Here is an 18,632-nt window from a genome sequence, read left to right on the forward strand (position 1 = left end):
TTGATACAATGTTTGAACGCTGAAAAAAGTCTTTTTCTTGCATTACTTAACCGTAGCATATGTAGCTACGAGACTGGTAAAACGCATTTTCGTATATCGCACGATGAAAGATTGAGGATTGCCGTTTACTTTTTCCTTTGTGTTTTCTTGGTCTTTGACGTATGTGGTTTAAAAACGATGGATGAGCGATTTTTCCTCTGCCGCTTCTGGATCCGTCCTGGGCGTTGCGAACGACCACCGCCGCTGGTTTTCAACGAGTCGATATCCATTGCTGGAATAGGAGTATGAGCGTCAGTACATACAAATATAACTGGCTTTACTTTAGTTCACCTTCATTGTTTGTTGATAAATCGGTCTCGGTGTTTTCACCCTGTTTATCTAAACGTTGTTAGCCATAGCGTCAAAACTTGCCTACAACAAAAAGAAGAAAGCGATTCAGTCGCGTACCCATCTCGGTGGTCTCCATGTTGGTCTTCGACTTGATTTGATCGCTAGGTTTAGGCTGAGAGGCAAGCTCTTGCAACTTTGCGGATAATCTTTCTGTCCGAGCATCCACAGCAGGCCCAAAGACAGCAGAGCGGAGCTTTGCTTTATTGCGCTTTTGCACACTTGCACGAACACTTTTTGCCATCTTCGATACACACAAGGCAATGTCCTGACAGAAAAAGGGACTCCCAAGGCGTGATGCAAAGGGGAAAATTGCGGTAAAATTTGGAGGTAATTGATGTTGCCGCCAAAATTGGACGTTTGGAAAAACTTTTCCATATTCATTCCCCAACCACTAAGTACTGCAGACGGTGGACACTGACCAGTCTTATGTCATCCGATCGGAGCCGCCTCTCACCTCCACACTCTTGCTGAGCCCAGTCGCAAAGGTGATTTGTTGGACTGGCAAGTGAAATCGCAGCGCTTTTCTTTTGGGTCCTTGCGTTTATGATTTTGATATCACGTTCCAAGAAATACAAGGTCCGGAACTGAGATGTCTCTTAATGTATCCAGTGGAAAGAAGCCTTCCCTTTTGAACTCCAGTTCTCAAGATTCTTTGGTTCTCAATTCTCAGATATCCAGCCATTAACACCTACCCTTGAGAACCCATTCCCACCATGGCATCCGGCCAGGCGTCTGAGCTCCAGAGTGTGATCGCTTTGATCAAGACCCTAACAAACGCGCAATTGAAAGATATATTGAGAGTTGAGGGGTTAGCTGTATCAGGTGTCAAAGCTTCACTTCAAATGCGAATCATTAACTGTTGGTACATCTTTCCCTTTATAAATGCGATTCGATCCTATACTGATGGACTTCTCTTAAACATGACCTAGACCTTGAGCAACTCATCCAATCAGGCCGTCTTGAAAGCTATGATAGCCTCAGAAAGTTCATATATGCTACTGCACACCGTTCATTACCTCAATCTCCGTCGGTACCGCCACCAGTGGCAGGGCACCACTATCAACATTCTCCAGCCAACCAAGTAATACAATCACATCACCGGCCGTCACCTATAGGCATGTCTATGCCCTTGCAAGGGTCTGCATCTGGTACGATTTTGTGCTACATTTGTTGGGTGTGGTTTCTCATGATCCTTTAGGGCCCCTAAATTTTAAGGACAGCCCGTTTTATAGGATAATAAAACAACTCACACCGACTGTAGAATGCAAAGGTGAAGACCCCTCCGGGAACTGCCGCTCTTATGCTATTGGTGTCATCTAATCGTTTAAAACAGCACGTGAACACACGAGGGACAGCGTAGAGCTCAAGATTCTTCTGGACACAGACATAGCTTCCAGATTACTAGCAGATTCTAGGCTACGAGTCATGGTGTTTTGTGCCGCAGACACTGGTCTCAACCAGTTTACGAAATCGGATATTTCGTTCCCTCATCAAGTTGAACTTAAAGCGAATCTCGATGAGGTGAAAGCTAATCTTAGGGGTCTTAAGAATAAACCCGGTACAACAAGACCGGCGGATATAACAAATTATATTCGGAAAAAGGCGGGATATACAAATCATGTTGTGATGACTTATGCTTTGACTCAGAAGGTAAGAAAATCCCAACTTCTTTTTCCTATGCGAGGGAATGTAGAAATGAAATGGCCACTGTTACTGATTGTTTATTAGAGGTTTTTTATTCTTGCCAACCTGGTTGAGTGCACGCCAATCGAAGAGCTTGTGAATAAGCTGAAGCGAAGGAAGACGATCACAAAGGAGCAAGTGCTCCAGGAAAGTAGGCATACCGTCCAACTGCAACAACAATATCTAATCTAAATATAGTGAAAAGCAAGGCTGAAGATGCGGATATTGTTGCAACGTCGACTGTTATGTCATTGAAATGCCCCCTCTCTACTCGAAGAATAGAGGTGCCTTGCCGCTCTGTGTTATGCACGCATAACCAGTGTTTTGATGCATCATCATTTCTCCAACTACAAGAACAGGCGCCAACGTGGACGTGTCCGGTTTGCGTAAAGGCAACGAGCTACGAGTCCCTAAACGTCGACCAGTAAGTCTTTCATTACCAATTTGTACAGGAAACCTCCACTAATTGTATAGGTACGTTGACGATATACTCCACTCAACACCGCTGGACGTGGAGCAGGTCATTATAGAACCAGATGGGCAGTGGTCAAATCCCGGGGAAGAAGGAACGGCAGGACCTGGAAGCGTTACGCCCGCGACGGATGATGACGACTTAATCGAGATAAGAGAGCCTGGGGTCACACCAGTAAAGCAGGAACCCCCTCCTGACTTGGGCTTATTACAACAGACACCCTCCAGACCACGAGAACAGTCTTCCACATGGTCGACTAATAAACGGCCAGCTCCCGTGATCGATCTTACGGGGAGTGACGACGACGATCATGATTCCCCAGTAAGGCCGCCTAAGAGACAAGCCGTCAATATGCATCGGCCGTTGCCTCGACAGGATTCTCGAAATTCATATAGGAGCCCTTATTCTCTTCCGACGTTTGCGTCGGATTGACAATTAGCCGATTAAGACAGACGGCCTTGCAATGCACGGCTCATTTCACAAAGCATATTTACCGGTGTTATGGTGTGATTTGATTTCGGTAGTTACACTGTTTAGAAAGGCACTGGGGGAGTTGGGCAGGGTGGTAGATTCGATATTTCAACGATCAATGTCACGTACATTGTGAGTTCAGGAATTTTGACTGCCTTAGTTACATTATTCCGAAAATCAAAGCAAAAAATCAATACAAGATTTGTATAAATACGGCCCAGAATGGTGGTTTACTCTTCTAGTCTGCGAGTTTATGCATAGCAGACTGCGGGGCTGGGCGGCTCTGAGCTTCTCCAAACTCACATCCGTCGCTGCTCCGCAAACCACGAACGATCTTCGGACGAAAAAGACGCACGTTACCCCATGAACCTCCACTCTAAAAACTCCCCTAATCACGACAGTCTATCTCCATACCATCCCTTTCAGTCCATCAACAGCTCCTCCACGCCGACTCCCAAATAAGCCGCCCGCAACTATGTCGTTCGATGCGTCCAGTACACCCCCCAATAATCCCGACACCCAAGCCAGGCTCCTCAATGCATCGTGTCTAGATTTCTTGCTCATTGAGTTAGTGCCAATGACTGAGCGAATAGCCAAGGATCTTGCGTCGGAATATAAATTACTCGATGACGAGGAAACCAATGAAACGTCGTTCTTCCGCCTCGAGTCACTCGGCTATAGGGTCGGGCAAGGACTTGCGGAAAGGTACGAAATGCCATATGTTCCGCGATCTCCTTCCGATGTTGGATACCTCCTTTTTTGGATGCGTTCGCCCTGGAGGAGTGGAAACTAGTGCTGATACCGAACTTCTGTATCTATAATTCCGCATGCTAATGTATACTTTACGTATTATGATAGATTCTCCCGGGATCGACCGCGTTTCACGGATAACCTAGACGTCATCAAGTTCCTTTGCAAGGACTTGTGGATGACACTGTTCAAGAAGCAAATCGATAATCTAAAGACGAACCATCGCGTGAGTACCTTGTCAAACGAGCAAAAAAGAATATAGCTAGGATTGACAGTGAAACCTTGCTCTCAGGGTGTATATGTCTTGACAGATAATTCTTTTCGGCCGTTCGCGAGAATGAGCATGTCTGTGAGAAGCGAGGCCGTATCCATGGCACAGGCGGTAAGACAACCACAGAAGTTCACATTTTCATGTCTAGCCACTGTCTTCTAATTAGACCATAGTATTTATGGTTTCCTTGTGGTGTCATTCGTGGTGCATTGTCAAACCTGGGCATCTATGCAACGGTGCAGGCTGAAACTACGGAGCTCCCCGGCGCAACTTTTCAGATAAAAACAATCAACAAATCTTAGATCACCCGCATAGACACTGTCGACGAATGATGACTACAATTGACGAAGAACAGAACTACGACAGTTTTCGAATAGATCGTAGGGTGGCTGTTCTGATCTTACTCTATCCGGCCAAGAACCTACGCGATGTATGCAAGTACGGAGAAAATTGGTTTGTTCAGCCTGCATTGATCCTGTAGCTCGGACTACAGACCTAACCCAAGCGATCCATCGTTATCCCCAGCCATTCGTCTTTATTTTCTTTTAATGATTCAAAGCCTATCTTTCCCGAATAACATCGATTAGCGAAGCTCCTTAACGGTGGCGGATTTGAATGTACCACCGAAGAGGTGGGAACGAGAATGCGAGCAGCATACGATGACCGACCAATACATGGAAGTCCTGGGAGTTATGAGCGGGGATGGGCGCGTTTACTTTGGTGGGGGACTCTGGGCAAATTCGACGCCCTTCTCAATGTTTCCTTTAAGGCCCTTGACAGCAACATCAAGAAGCTTCTTCTCATCCTCGCTGGTGCCCTCAAGGATGTTGACGGCTTTCTGGACGCCGTTCGGCTATTTGTATTGTCAGTATGTCCTCCAGGAGTTAGATATGTCAATCCAAATACTTACCCCAAGTTCGATTGGAGTCGAGAAAAAGTCAACGCCGGTGGCCTTTGCGATATCCGCACCTCCCGGAACACCTGGGAGATAGACGTAGCTGGGTTCGACAATGCCGGACTGGCCCTTGGAGGCCTTGATAACACTCTCGGCAAATCTGTAGTTGAGTTAATATTGGGTACTCCATTGAGATCACACGGAATGTCAGACCTGAAACCAGCAAAAGCCATGGATAGGGTGGCGGATCCGGCACCATCCTTAGCTTTGACTACCTCGTCACCGCCAAATTGAACACCTAGAAACCAAAATCAATAAAGTGCGGTACTATCGATTGGGATTGTGCAAGGATACATACGGTTAACGAGAGCAGCATATTTGTCAGCTGGGACCTGGAAGGCTGGGGAGGCCTTGCTAAATAGAGGGACAATAGTCTCGCCAGAGTGACCACCGACAACAGGGATCGTCACTGTTGAAGGGTCCTTTTGGCCAGAGAACTCCTGGGTGAACGTCTCTGCACGAACAACATCCAGAGTAGTGACACCAAAGAGACGCGTAGGGTCAAAGACGCCAGCGGCTTTGAGCACCTCGGCGGCAATTGGGACAGTGGAGTTGACAGGGTTGGAGATAATCAAGATGAAAGCCTTGGGGCTGTATTCGGCAATGCCCTTGACGAGGTCGCGGACGATACCAGCGTTGATCTTAAAAAGATCATCACGAGTCATACCAGGCTTGCCTATTGCAGAGTGTTAGTGTCCTGTTATTATCCATACAGGAATCAAATGAATTGGGTTGACCGACGAGGAATCCCGGCGGGGATCACGACAATATCAGTGCCAGTTAGTGCATTCTTGAGGCCGTCATCCTTGGGTAGGTGGCCAGATATTTTCTGTTGTTTGAATTAGCACATCAAGCCCCGCGACGTTGCTCCTATCAGTGAGACAAACAGCAATGGATGAGATATGCGAAAGATCCGCAGCAACACCGGGAGTGTTAACAACATCGTATAGCGCGAGTTCATCGACGAGAGGGGAGGTCTTAAGCAGGAGGGAAAGAGGCTAAATGTCGATTAGAAAACTGTTCGAGTACCGAAGCACGGCAAAGCGGGTGTGCAGACCTGGCCAATGCCACCAGAGGCTCCGAGAACAGCTACAGATACTCCGTTAGACTTTAACACTCAATTGGGTAGCCTTCGCATTTGACTTACCAGCCTTAACCATGGTGTAGACAGAATGCTTTATTTGTACTGAAAGGCGTTGGGTCAGAACGATGAGGCTTGCAAAAGAAAGCTAAGCGAAAATCGATGCTTGTAGATAGTGGATTGGGGAGACGTGGAAGATGGAGAAGAAGGATGGATCAGTTTGAAGCTGTTGTTGGGCGGAGGGGTAAATGAGGGGTAGAAATGGGTGGGACAATGCAGGGAGCAGGCTCGGGGTGGTATGAGACGGTTCTAGGCTATTCCTACTACTCACATCGGTGAGCGCGGGCTGTATCGGGTCAGACGAAATGGGGCGAGCGGAATTTCTCCTGAAGCGTAACAGATCGAGAAGAGAAAGATGGTTGAGGTTGGTAATGATGTTTCCTTCCTATTTATATACTCCGTAGGTACTGTCCGATAATTGCAGCCGACTGGTGAAATCACATGTGGGGGGGTGGTTCATTCCCCGTCACTCCGGCTGGGAAACCTCGAACAGCTCTGGTTTTCTAGATACCTGGACTCGCAACCCGACCAGTTTCGAGAGTGAATAATACACTGCTAGTTGAGCTCCGCGCTGGCCAGCCAGCGATATCCAATGGACCGGACCTGTTATAACTGCCATCGGTTTAAGTTACTCTTCCAACACACTCGCTGGGTCATAGTACAGTGATGCTTTGGTCGAATTCGTCATCACGAATTTCCAACTGAGCAGGTTTGGTCAACAGGTTCCGGCGATTTTCGTCAATTTTTGGATAGCCGCTGACAGGGACGAAGCCGAGCTTGCCACTTACCATCACAACATCGGGAAAAGGCGGGTATCGAAATCCCCCACGGCAAATACACGGCAGCGTCACGCTTGTTGTCCCCAACTCTACTGCTTGCTTCGGGCCGACAAACGGATGTGATGGCTCCTGGCATCAGGAACCATGTGCACCACCATGGTTGTATTTGGCTACAACTACATCAACAAGGCTGATTGTTTTCCCGTCTTTCCGCCATAATAATTACCCCATATCCAAATAGATCCGCGCGGCAGCCACATTTTGAAAAAGGGTTTTGTTCTATTTTTTTAATTATCGTCTCCCTTTCTTCCGCCCCATGGCTGGCGCGAATACCGCGGAGTGAACCCCAGCAAATGATCATTGCTAAAATACATGGATATCACTTTCCGCTGGGGGCACTTGTGCCAGTGTATCAAACTTGCATTGTCATATTCCTTATCCTCGCTCCAGCCGCAGCTCTTATGCAGACTCTTCCTGGGTAGCCTTCCTGGCTTGAGCTCCACGGGGCTTCCTGGCGGGGGTATCCTTCTTAGCCTTCTGGGAGCGGCGAATCGCACTCACACGAGCAACTGCATCTTGTCGGAGGTCAGCACGGTAGCTACCCTTAGCAGTCTTGTCAGCAACACCCTTGTAGACCCTACAGGCGGCGGTAGAATCATCTAGTCAGCTCATCCGGACCTTACTCCAAATTAAATGGCGACCGGTCTACTTACTTGCGGTTGGAGGCGTTGGGGCCGTAGGTCACGGTAGCCAGGTTTTTGGCCGGTTGCTGGGCGGTGCCAGGCTTCTTGGTGATAGCGACGACACCACCATTCTCGGCAGGCTGAACGCCGACGGCCTGTTACTGTAGGTCAAAAATCTATTCTTGCGGAGGACAAGTCATCGGAGACGGCTCGCGAATTTACCTTGGTGTTGGAGTAGCCGGCGTACTAAGCATAGACAGAACCGACGTTAGCGAACGCTTCTATGTTGACAGGAGATGGGGCAGCATCCCAAACCAGGCGCTTCTTCGTACCTTGAAAGAGTGCTTGTTCAAGACATTGAGAGGGTCGCGTGAGAACTGGACACCACCATTGCTGTTACGCTTGACCAGGTACGCATTCTGGTTGCCTATATAGATGCCATCGAATTAGCCTCCTGCTCATAATCAAAGCCGGGATGAATCGAATTCATAGGTCGATTGAGTTAATATCTATCCACGTACGGGTGAGCTGCCAGATGAGGTCGCTGGAAACGTTCGATCTTTCGGCGGCCATTGTGAATGTTTTTTTCGGAGTTGAAGATGATGAACAATTGAACACAGATCAAATTCGTCGCAAGTCCGGTTTCCTAGCTTGGGGCCACTGGAATTCCCGAATGATTGTGTGCGCCGACGCCAAGAGTGACGCGCCTGAGTCTCGCTAAGCGGGCCACTTTAGGAATAGGGCTTGATGCCTGAAATAAATGGCAGCAAACAGATGGTTAGTACGTACGACGGCAGCCGCGGCACTCAGTGGAGTGGACCCGCCGCACGGTCCACTTGCCTTTTCCGCTGCATTTGGCTTTCAGCGCATGGTTGGGACTTCAACGGGACCTCTAGTGACAACAATCGTGCCTTGCAGCTTCCATCCGTCTTGCTCTCCTTCAGATGCTTCTGATGCTGCTGTATGCGGTAATCCCTGCTGATGTGATGATATCTGCGCTGTTGCAAGTCATTAGTTGGTGATCCGTACTCCGATACAGCCTCAACGCCTACCTAGTTTCAGAGCTGCTTCTTCCATTCTATCACTCTTTTACTGATATCACTGTCGTTCCGTCACTTGAACAAACGGCTACCATCAAACTAAACCAGAAAAATGGGATATTTCTTTTATTTTCTCGCCTTGTTCGTTGGTATTTGTGGCACTGGTGCGTAATCTACAGCTACAGCTTCTCCGCGGTTTAGGAACCAGTCTGATTTACATATGATACAGCCCTCTATCTCACTCGGTCTCGATGGCTACCACTTCTTCCCGTTCCTGATTATTTTTACCATCGTCTACCGTCTAGCTTCACCGGCGATTTAGCGGCGGGACTCACATCATCCGAGTTCGACATTTCAAATAATATCGAGAATGGTGATCAAAGAGCCGGTCTGGACGCCCGCGGCAAGCGCGAAGTTTTGAATATCATGAGACGTCAGAGGGTTGATTTCGACGAAGCACGCCGGATCTATACTGAGCAGCGATTCGCTAAAAACAACATCGGTCCCGATGGCCGGCCCAGGGATCCGAAATTCGTATCATTTTCGTGATGAGATGGCTTCGTTACCTACGCCTTTTGTTCTTTTTGTCCCACGTTGCTTTCTTTTTTCTCTCCCTTACAATTCATCAGCTAGTACCATTTCCCCGTTTTGGTATAGCCATCTAGTAGGTTTCGAGCAGGTTTTAATTATTGCAGTTCGTAGCAGTTTTCTCTCTCTCCATTTTATACAACACGTTACTGCGATACCTAAGATGACATTGAACTTCGATGTATATTGCCATACCTTCAAAAACCACAAAGAATTTCTCTCTTTCTTTGTTGTAAAATAGGATGTAAAGTATGGCTATGAAGTACTATTGAATACCGCCCCATCCCAGTGATGGCGAGCACTTTAGCATATCATGTGCGGTACATGCGGGACAGGAGAGCCTACTGACTCTGAATGTATGCAAGTTCCGCTCTGATAGGCGCCCTAGTGTAGCATATCATACTATGGATACGGCGGAATCGGCGTTAATTGCATTCTTTGCGCCCGCGTTTCTTATGTCCATTTGTCCCATCCTTCTCGATTTATAATGTGGGTAAAATAGCGAGGCCTATACCGAGTCTCAGCGACCTCGACCGTATCCTGGTTGTTGGAATCCAGAAGGTAATGGTGGCGGTGGTGGTGGACCGGAGTTTCCTGTAGGTGATCCGAAGTTTGGAGCTTGAAAACCTGGAGGGGGCGCAGCTTGGGGAGGGAAAGGAGGCTGTTGACCAGGATTGTTGAAGCCTGGAGGTAGGAAGGTTTGTGGGCCTCCGTACCCAGCCTGGGACGGAGGGGGCCGTGCTGGGAGACCTGGAGGGGGTGTAGTCAGTGAGACTTGAGGCGGCCCGGGTCTGGCCAGTGGCTGCTGAGGAGCTATGTTGGGTGGGAAGCCAACAGGTTGCGGCGGAGGCAGCGGGTTCCTCCCTAAGCTCTGATCTGGTGGGACCGTGCTCATTGGCCGTGAGACATCACCGTTGGGTATTGTGCCGGGTACGATGGGTGTAGCAGGAGCCGTGAACTGCGGTGGAAGAGTCTGAGTTGGTGGTCGCACGTTATGTTTGCGAGCCTGTGCCGCTAACACTCGCTCTGCCTGGTCACCATGCCTCTCGCCCTTTCCATCTTTCTTATAAGCATATTGCACAGACACCTGTTTGTTCATCAGATACTGGCCATTCATGTTAGCTATGGCGGCATCCGAAGATTCAAAGTCGGCAAACGACACGAAGCCATATCCTTTTGATAAATTGCTGTCATCCCTCGCGACCTGCGTATTTGGGTTAGCACGACCAGAATGAACAATACACGGTAGCCACAATGTCGCAATCACCTTGGGCAGATTAACTAAATTTCCGAAGCGGCCGAAAGTGTCGTATAAGACTTGCTCGGTGACCATGGGATCGAGGTTCCCAACGAAGAGTTCAGCTCCGATCTCAACCGACCTCTGCTTATCGGCGGAAGCCTTATTTACGCGAATAGGTTTTCCGTATAAGCGAATCCCGTTCATTATCCGCGACGCGTACTCCGCATCCTCTTCGCTGTTGAACTCGACGAAGCCATAGCCTTGGTGTGACTGTGTAACTCGATCTTTCGGTAGGTGAACATTAACGATGCGCCCTGCCTGTAGCATGAGCTCCCATACCAGGCTATCGGAGACCCGCTCATCAAGATTGCCAATATAGACAGTGGCCTCTTTATCTTGCTCCCTGTTTTGATATTTAGTCACAGAGGTCCAAACCAAATGCGATAGTTTCAACGCACCAATGCCTTGCGCCTGACATGGCGCTGACTCGTGTAAAGATAATCTATCCACCGAATCGAAGAGTTGGTCAGGACCAAGGAGTCGCTGCGCAGCAGGAGAACCAATGCCGGGAAAGATTGGGACTACTGAAGATCGCGGGTTGTCCAAATCCCCAGGGCAAAAGGAAAATGGACGCCAAAAAATGGATCGTAGGAGAAGCAAGTAGAAGGGTGTTCGTGCGAAAACTTGGGGATGGCTTTATCACTTGCGGTGGCGCCCATTACTAGTCTACCAAGCCCCGAAAAACCTTCAGATTCCGACTTCCTCTCCGCCTTTCACTCTCGCTCAACTCGACAACCTTTCACTTCTACTCAACTTAATCTACACTATAACCTCTTCTTTTCTCCAACCACATACACAATCGAGATAAACGCCAAGATGGCTCAATTCTCCGAGGAAACAAAGGTAAGTTGGTAACCCGGCCACTGTGGATGTAATCCAGTTGCTGATGAGTCCCTCGGAGTAGGAACGCATTTCCAAGGTTATCGATGTTTCCAGAGTCGCCGTGCACTAGTGAGCAAACCTTGACGAACGAACGATTACAAGATGTTCTTGAAACTCACGTATTCCTAACTGCAGTGGATACCTGCCTCTGATACTTTATCTCGGTATTGACCCATATCTTCTCTCATCGTGGAGCCTCAAAATCGCTTATACCAATAATCTTCCATAGGCTATACCTACAGTGATCCCAGACCATCGCTTTTCAAGTATTTACAACGATCTCGTTCGTCAAAATATACCGCGTCGCTGACTTAACTGACAGGCTGTTCTCGCCGCTTGCATAAACCCAATGAGTTATCCGGACAAACCGCCACGGACATTAACTACTTGCACTTGCCGAGACAAGGCACTCACTTGCATTTGGTCCTGCGTATTAAGGAAACTATAAGTGAATGGGCGTGTATGTTCCCAGATTCGAAGTGGAAGTCTACGGCTTGACTTCCATTCACCTGTATTTTTAATTTAAATTATTTTGGGTTCTACCATTATTTTGGTACCGGTTAATTGATGAGTTACCCTGTACACTCGCATCCACGGATTATCAAGATATATCGCTGAATAGCTTGCTCAGTCAATGGTTGCTCATCATGTTGTCGAAACAGGTGTGTATGGATCAAATCAGATAATAGGGGTATACTAGACTTGTAAAAAGGTGTTTTGGGCCGTATGCCCATTTAAATTGCCTAAGTAAGCATATATCATGATAAGAAAGCAAAGGCCTAATGGGGACCAAAGACCCCGGCTAAACCCGGCTATATAAAAAGTTCGGGACGCCAAGGGGAGGCCTCCATTCGGACCGAAACTAGAAAGTGACACCAACCAAGACCAAACACAGCTTCTGCACTCAACCAAGCTAATACCAAGTGACACCTTGCGGACATATAGGTTCATGACTGGGAAGGATGGCTTGTCGTCATCCGCGGTGGAAGCCATAGCTGGATTCACGGCAGGCATTGCAACAACACTGTGTCTGCACCCGCTAGATTTGATCAAGACCCGACTGCAAGGTATCTCATCACATTTTGTTAGGACTGGCTGAAAATATTAACGTTGATACAAATGCAGTCGACCGGACCCCATCCTCTCGAGTGGGAGGCTCACTACGCGTCATTCGCGAAATTTTTCATCATGAAGGCAGACTTGCCGCATTCTACCGCGGATTGATGCCCAATATCATCGGGAATTCCTCCAGCTGGGCGCTCTACTTCCTATTTTATGGGAATATCAAGTATATAATAGAGGATTGGCGATTGCGCGGGACGCAGAATGGTGGGCAGCAGCAGCAGCAGCGAGAGCTGCTCACTTCATCCGATTATTTCATCGCCTCGGGTTCTGCAGGTACGTGCTGGCGTGTTTTGTGGCCACCACAACCCAAACTTGAACCTAGTAACTAATGATCCCAATATTCGGAAAAGGAATTCTAACCTCCGTCCTGACCAACCCCATTTGGGTCATCAAAACCCGCATGCTTGCCACGGGCTCCAATTCACCTGGTGCATATACCTCCTTCACGACAGGCGCAATACAGATACTCCGCTCTGAAGGGGCCCCAGGCTTCTATCGCGGGCTTATTCCATCGCTTCTCGGCGTTAGCCATGGCGCTTTGCAGTTCATGGCTTATGAAAAACTAAAACTGTATCGCACAGGCGCGCACCCTGCGACTGAGAGTAGACGACAGCTCGACAATCTAGATTTCTTCTCTATCTCCAGCGTTTCGAAAATATTTGCAGGATCAATCACGTACCCATATCAGGTGCTTCGATCGCGGCTACAGACGTATAATGCCCACCTTGCGTATCGAGGTGTCCGGGATGCCATCGTACAGATTTGGGCCACGGAGGGCTTGGCTGGGTTTTATAAGGGTCTTGGACCAAACTTGTTTCGTGTGTTGCCGAGCACCTGGGTTACTTTTTTGGTATATGAGAATACTAGGGCATATCTGCAGAAAGAAATATAGAAAGCTTCCATGATTAGCTATGCAGTCTGTACTCTCAGCTGAGAAAAGTGTGGTACTATGAGGATGCTAATTCCCAGTACTCGAAGTTTGGGTATACAGATGAGCTAATAATAATCTTGCAAATAGTGCTGTGCACTGGCCACCAGATGCTCATATTTATCTTTATCTTAATTTATCATTATCATTATTTTATCCTCTTGACACTTGGATTAATACTGAGCAATGCTGTGTGATAAAAGACATGTGTTTGTCCAATTCCAATCAGAGACACGCGCTGTTCCATGCGAGACGTACGGTCCATCCATAATATACCCCATACACATCTGCCCCATAGTTGGCATGGCAATAAAATACAACAAAACGAAACTTCAAACAATATGGTATCTTGGTAACATGCAGTGCAAACGCACTACTCCGTACTCCAGTCAAATCGAATCCAATGTAATAAAAAAAAATAAACTCATTAACCGCGTCCTTCAATGTAGTATGGCTCGGCCTCGTCTTCATCGCTACTACTGGACGCTCCAGTATAAATGGAGGAGTCCTCGTAACTCTCCCGTCGTGCTTTGTCATCAGCACTCGACCGTCGCCGCCCACCAGAAGACGGATCCGATTTGGAGGATGGGGAGATCCTGCGATCTTTTCCACGTCCTTTGATTCCCTTGTTGCTATTCTTATATAATGTTGCGAAATATTCCCAAAGTTTGCGATCTTGGGGGTTCATATGTTCGCCGTCGATCACGGTGGAGAACTTCAAGGTTAGGTTTCGAAGCGTGGTTGCGTGGAACTTATTTTGATGTGACTGGAGTTAAATTTTGGGCTTGGTTAGCTGGCTCTAAGTTACAGTAAGCCATTACTTGTTGATTTGGACTCACCTTAAGATTTCCAAGCTGCGTGAATTGTTTTTCACAGTCATCTAGGAGACAGGTGAATGGTTTGGCTTGCTGATGGGTAATTTTGTGGGCGCGAACGTTCCCTCGCTGGGCGAAGCGTTTCTGGCATATGTCGCAGGAGAAGGGTTTCTCTCCTGTATGGCGCCTTTGATGGGTCTATACCGAATTCAGGTTAATCGACTCTCTTTCGGCTCTATCATGGATTATAGCTTACCTTGAGATTTCCTAACTGGGAGAACCGCTGTCCACATGATGGCTCTTTGCAAACCTAGACCACCGTCAGTCGCATATTCTCGTCATGAGTGCTATTGCTATTGGCTTACAAAAGGCTTGTCCCCTGTATGGGCTCTCATATGAATGTCCAGATGGGTCTTTTGTGCGAAGCTCTTCCCGCACTGTGGCAAAGTACATGCATACTTCCGCCTTTTCCCCGATCGAGACTGGGGTTCCTCGACAATGATAGAGGGGCGAGTGTTCGCAGCCGGTGGTGGTATGTATGGCTGGTGGAATTCGTTGCCACTATGGGTCATTTGCTGTAATGGCGGTAGCGACTGCAAATTTGCTGGCTGGGAGGGTCCCTTGGCCTGGATCGCTTTCATCAAAACATCCACCTCCGTCGAGAACTCAATATCACTAGATCCAGTGCTCTTTTCCCGCGCAGCTACGATGGTTGCCGGAGGAGCTGGGACAGTGGGACTAGGCTGCGGTCCAGAGCCTTGCTCGACCTTAGGCAAGGGCTCTCTGGACACTCTGTTGAGGGCATTTTTGGCCGGTCGAATGTCCGGGATTGGCTGTATTGATGGCGGCTCCGAGGCAAGGCGCACGGGCTGCGCGTTAAGTGGCTGGTTAGGAACGAAGAACTGCTGGTAGCCGGAGTGATGGTGATGGTGATGTTGGTGGTGATGGTGATGGTGGCTACTTAGGGGATGACTGAAGCCATATGTTGTTGTGTGTGGCTGGTGAAATGGTAACGGAAACGAGGTTGTTGGACTGGTATAAAAGGGGAAATTATGGCTGAGGTTGGAGTTCATCATCCGACGGGGGGGTACGGCGCCGACTCCGTGGCCGGGAAACTCGTATGAGACAGGTTCTGCGGCCTCCATTGCAGCTCAGCGAGGACTTGCTGGTTTATACCTCGCGGGTGTATACCTTTTTTCCCCTTGCCGATGGTACCGTTGAAGAAGACTGGAGTCTGTGCGGAGTTCTTTTCGTTTGGTTTGCTTTTTATTTTCTTCTGCACTGGTATCGTGTGATATTTTGCAGAATAGCGTACTGGCGCTATAAATGTTGAAAAAAGAAGCAACAAGAAAATGGGATATCAGGCCCGGAGCTAATATCAATGACAAGGTCCAGCACGATCCAGACCTTCAAAAACAAGCATGGAATTGTCAAGACGAACAAAGAACGATCAGAGGACCCCACCCGATGGACTTCGAGGCGAGTATATAAGATATCAGCCGTCGAGGAGGCACGCAAGCCGATCTTGATTGACAGGCAGGGACAACGAGGAATGGATTCGGATCTGGAGGTGATCCCGGCAATGGGGATCACTAGTAATAAGCAAATACGATCAGCCGGAATTAATCTTTTTTGTTTTTTAATTCTGATGAGAAAATCGAATAGGATAATTCAGATTAAAAAATTAAAAAAGACTTATTTACTTTTTTGTTGGTTCCTTGCACTCTGGGTTCGACGGCGCGATGCTCCTGGTGCTGTCGATCTAGAACGAAATGCACCTTTCCTCTTCCTCTTCCTTTTTTTTTTTTTTTTTTCCCTTTCTTTTTGGCTTATCCGCCTCTTCCTCCCGGTGTCCCAGAGCAGTGGAAGCAGCGGGGCCCCCAATGACAGGGGTCTCGCCTATTCATGATATATGTCTTGTTGTTATAGGGCGCCTCCTTTTTTGCGTGCAGTCTGCACACAATGTCAGATCCCGTGAACAAGAAAGAACAATTACCCCAAGTAGATACGTATTTCCCTGTCGTCCCAGGCCCGTCAAATTAACAATTGCGAGGACGGCAGGTCAAACGAAAAGGAGCGGGGGTAAAGAATTAGAATAAGATAAGATATAAAAAGAGCAAAAAGAGCAAAAAGGGAAAGGTTCAGGATGAAAGAGCTTGAGCAGATTCACCAGTCATCGATGCATCACCAACATTTGATTAGTACTTATCTTTAGGGTCCTTTTCGCAGCGCCCCCACCAGGCATCTGATCAGAAGAGGCATGGACAATAATAATAATAATAATATGGAGAAACGGACTCCATGGAGGGCTCTGATTCCTGAACTATTTTACTCGCGGCTCAGCTGCCCCCTAATGATCCATGTTGATTGACAGGCCTGGCGACAGGAGGCAAGACATGATCCCCCTCTTAGTTTAGTGAGAAGCAGCTCAGATATAGTCCAGAGTCGCTAATTTAGTCTTCCCCGGTGCCTTCACCCACTTGTCCAGTAGTGTCCAATAATGTCCACGCGACTCAGAGAGTCCGAAGACGGGGCCCCTCAGGAATTTTCCCTTACCCGCCCAACACGATGGGGCGACCGTGATGGATCCCTGGAGCGGCGACCCGTAGATTATTGCATCTGGCGGCGGGATGAATCACGGTCACGGACCGCAACTGGCCATTGACAGGAGCCAGTGCTGCCTCGAGAGTGAGTCGAGTCCAATCACGGCATGCACGGTGACGTTCCGATCGGGCTGACATTTCCAACCGCACACCAACTGTTATTGATGGATCATGGTACCTCTGCCACGCTGGGCCTTTGGATCTTTGGTTTCTTTCCGAGTTGCGCTGATCATCTGTTGGCAGCCAGTTCGCGGGATCCCAAGCAAGCCCCATTGTCAAGCTCGGCTGGCCAAACATCAACAAACAGCCGCTAGGCGTTCTTCTCCCATTGCACGAATCAAATGGACATAATAATCAGAATACCTTTAAACGAGGCAGACGGAAATCCGGAATCGGCTTAGTACCTATAGCTCGATTGAGATCATCTGACCCGAGTGGGTGGTGGATGGTGGACCAGTGCGTGAACACAGACCAATCCAATCACAAGAACGTGGGCCTCGTCAAGCAGTTTGTCCGTTGTACTTGTCGTCCCTGGCTGTGAAGGCGATGATCGACGCGGTTGGACAAAGCTCTGTCCAAAACACGATCATTACTGCGTACTGCGGAGTCTACACTACACGTCAAGAGAGCAATTCTTCAGGTGACAAAGGCGGCAAGCTTGAGCAATTCACTGTCAAGGCACGATGGATCACGACAGCCAAGCTTTGGAGTATGGGCATGATTTTTGCTGACTAGGATACCCCCGTTTCCCACGCAGGCACCTGTGGTGTACTGGTGTTTGAATGGGGGTCGGTTTCATAAAAAGCCACGCTGACTAGCGGATCGGCGGTCATCATCACCTGGACCAGCATCGACCGTCGATCGTGGCCTCCTCGCAAACACACGGATTCTCCTCTCGATTCCGTCAGAAAAGGAAAAATAGAGATCTGAGTCCCGAAAGGAAAGGAAAGGAAAGGAGACAAAGCAGGATTCTCCTTCGCGGTCTGGACGACCACCCTGCAGAGCTTGTCCTTCCCGAACTCTCCAGGCAGTATTTGACACTCCGACCCGATCCCCATCCTGAATGCAACCCCGGAGCTGATGGCACTACCAAGACTGGCTGCATATCTGCTGCAAGATGTCCGAGGGCTCCGGGAGAACCTGTCGTTGGCGAAATCCAGAGTATGACATCGCGCTGACACTTTACCATGAGATGTGTCGATTCACAGCTATTTGATCTGAAGCAACCCAAGGCTTTGAATTGAGAAATGGACAAATGGAGTCTCTCCAGCCTCTGTCGTCTGTACTCCTGCAGCCTGGCAGCGATAATTTGAATTACGAGACTCGCAGGGTTCGGCAGGGCTCCAGAACGGACCGTCGACCGTCGGCGGGAGATCGAATGATACCGCAATTGCCTGGACGCTCATTCGATCTGCTGGCCCCCACGCTCCTTTTTCTTTTTTTCATCGCACCAGCCGCGACTGGCGACCCAGAAATCCTCCCCAAGCCTCGTCCTGGGGTAATCTGCGCCAGAAACCAATCAATGAAGGACTTTTCCATTTGCATTTTTCTTTTCGAAGGGAGAAAAAAAAATAAAATAAAATAAAAAAAAAAGGTTTCATCATTTCTGCGAGGCCCTTTTCTTTGTCAACACTCAACAGCCGCTGCGCTGCTGCGGAGTTTTGAGGACAGGGTGGTTGGCCTCAGTTTTCTGAACTTCCTCCCACCACCAGTGCCACTACTGAATCCGGTCGTGAAACACCACGAGATGAAAGAT

The 18,632-nt window shown here is 48.5% G+C and overlaps 10 protein-coding genes across 10 annotated transcripts; 5 read left to right on the plus strand and 5 right to left on the minus strand.

Moving 5' to 3' along the window:
* Positions 1-125: 125 nt before the first annotated feature.
* ASPSYDRAFT_37098 (DUF2423 domain-containing protein) lies at positions 126-631 on the minus strand (the record flags this gene model as incomplete). Its single annotated transcript, XM_040845499.1, has 3 exons — positions 126-271; positions 331-378; positions 448-631. The coding sequence occupies 3 exons, from the start codon at positions 629-631 to the stop codon at positions 126-128; spliced, it is 378 nt and encodes a 125-aa protein (XP_040696378.1).
* A 472-nt stretch (positions 632-1,103) lies between these two features.
* On the plus strand, positions 1,104-4,339 carry ASPSYDRAFT_164136 (uncharacterized protein; the record flags this gene model as incomplete). The annotated part of the gene is made up of 10 exons (XM_040843229.1): positions 1,104-1,248; positions 1,320-1,548; positions 1,746-2,040; positions 2,119-2,224; positions 2,272-2,497; positions 2,548-2,967; positions 3,443-3,721; positions 3,875-3,992; positions 4,059-4,148; positions 4,211-4,339. The coding sequence occupies 10 exons, from the start codon at positions 1,104-1,106 to the stop codon at positions 4,337-4,339; spliced, it is 2,037 nt and encodes a 678-aa protein (XP_040696379.1).
* Positions 4,340-4,749: 410 nt separating this feature from the next.
* On the minus strand, positions 4,750-6,152 carry ASPSYDRAFT_95378 (malate dehydrogenase; the record flags this gene model as incomplete). Its single annotated transcript, XM_040853113.1, has 8 exons — positions 4,750-4,890; positions 4,948-5,092; positions 5,146-5,230; positions 5,291-5,668; positions 5,734-5,821; positions 5,880-5,990; positions 6,050-6,081; positions 6,140-6,152. 8 exons carry the CDS (start codon positions 6,150-6,152, stop codon positions 4,750-4,752), a joined length of 993 nt encoding a protein of 330 aa, XP_040696380.1.
* Positions 6,153-7,371: 1,219 nt separating this feature from the next.
* ASPSYDRAFT_37102 (60S ribosomal protein L28) lies at positions 7,372-8,168 on the minus strand (the record flags this gene model as incomplete). Its single annotated transcript, XM_040845500.1, has 5 exons — positions 7,372-7,549; positions 7,626-7,750; positions 7,818-7,841; positions 7,928-8,022; positions 8,117-8,168. The coding sequence occupies 5 exons, from the start codon at positions 8,166-8,168 to the stop codon at positions 7,372-7,374; spliced, it is 474 nt and encodes a 157-aa protein (XP_040696381.1).
* Positions 8,169-8,747: 579 nt separating this feature from the next.
* On the plus strand, positions 8,748-9,184 carry ASPSYDRAFT_164113 (DUF2015 domain-containing protein; the record flags this gene model as incomplete). Its single annotated transcript, XM_040843227.1, has 2 exons — positions 8,748-8,799; positions 8,865-9,184. The coding sequence occupies 2 exons, from the start codon at positions 8,748-8,750 to the stop codon at positions 9,182-9,184; spliced, it is 372 nt and encodes a 123-aa protein (XP_040696382.1).
* Positions 9,185-9,743: 559 nt separating this feature from the next.
* On the minus strand, positions 9,744-10,941 carry ASPSYDRAFT_37103 (U2 snRNP complex subunit HSH49; the record flags this gene model as incomplete). The annotated part of the gene is made up of 2 exons (XM_040845501.1): positions 9,744-10,866; positions 10,922-10,941. 2 exons carry the CDS (start codon positions 10,939-10,941, stop codon positions 9,744-9,746), a joined length of 1,143 nt encoding a protein of 380 aa, XP_040696383.1.
* Positions 10,942-11,339: 398 nt separating this feature from the next.
* On the plus strand, positions 11,340-11,720 carry ASPSYDRAFT_164266 (mitochondrial import receptor subunit TOM7; the record flags this gene model as incomplete). The annotated part of the gene is made up of 4 exons (XM_040843246.1): positions 11,340-11,366; positions 11,428-11,474; positions 11,541-11,569; positions 11,635-11,720. 4 exons carry the CDS (start codon positions 11,340-11,342, stop codon positions 11,718-11,720), a joined length of 189 nt encoding a protein of 62 aa, XP_040696384.1.
* Positions 11,721-12,278: 558 nt separating this feature from the next.
* ASPSYDRAFT_51691 (putative mitochondrial folate carrier protein Flx1) lies at positions 12,279-13,512 on the plus strand. Its single transcript, XM_040848342.1, has 3 exons — positions 12,279-12,472; positions 12,531-12,803; positions 12,881-13,512. The coding sequence occupies exons 1-3, from the start codon at positions 12,355-12,357 to the stop codon at positions 13,420-13,422; spliced, it is 933 nt and encodes a 310-aa protein (XP_040696385.1). The 5' UTR covers positions 12,279-12,354; the 3' UTR covers positions 13,423-13,512.
* Positions 13,513-13,885: 373 nt separating this feature from the next.
* On the minus strand, positions 13,886-15,418 carry ASPSYDRAFT_62638 (uncharacterized protein; the record flags this gene model as incomplete). Its single annotated transcript, XM_040850150.1, has 4 exons — positions 13,886-14,224; positions 14,298-14,471; positions 14,530-14,583; positions 14,639-15,418. 4 exons carry the CDS (start codon positions 15,416-15,418, stop codon positions 13,886-13,888), a joined length of 1,347 nt encoding a protein of 448 aa, XP_040696386.1.
* A 118-nt stretch (positions 15,419-15,536) lies between these two features.
* On the plus strand, positions 15,537-16,504 carry ASPSYDRAFT_568848 (uncharacterized protein). Its single transcript, XM_040849286.1, has one exon. It carries the CDS (start codon positions 15,655-15,657, stop codon positions 16,180-16,182), a length of 528 nt encoding a protein of 175 aa, XP_040696387.1. The 5' UTR covers positions 15,537-15,654; the 3' UTR covers positions 16,183-16,504.
* The last annotated feature ends 2,128 nt before the right edge of the window (positions 16,505-18,632 follow it).

Source organism: Aspergillus sydowii (genome assembly GCF_001890705.1).
Source record: "Aspergillus sydowii CBS 593.65 unplaced genomic scaffold ASPSYscaffold_19, whole genome shotgun sequence".
In the NCBI taxonomy this organism is placed as follows: Eukaryota; Fungi; Ascomycota; class Eurotiomycetes; order Eurotiales; family Aspergillaceae; genus Aspergillus; species Aspergillus sydowii.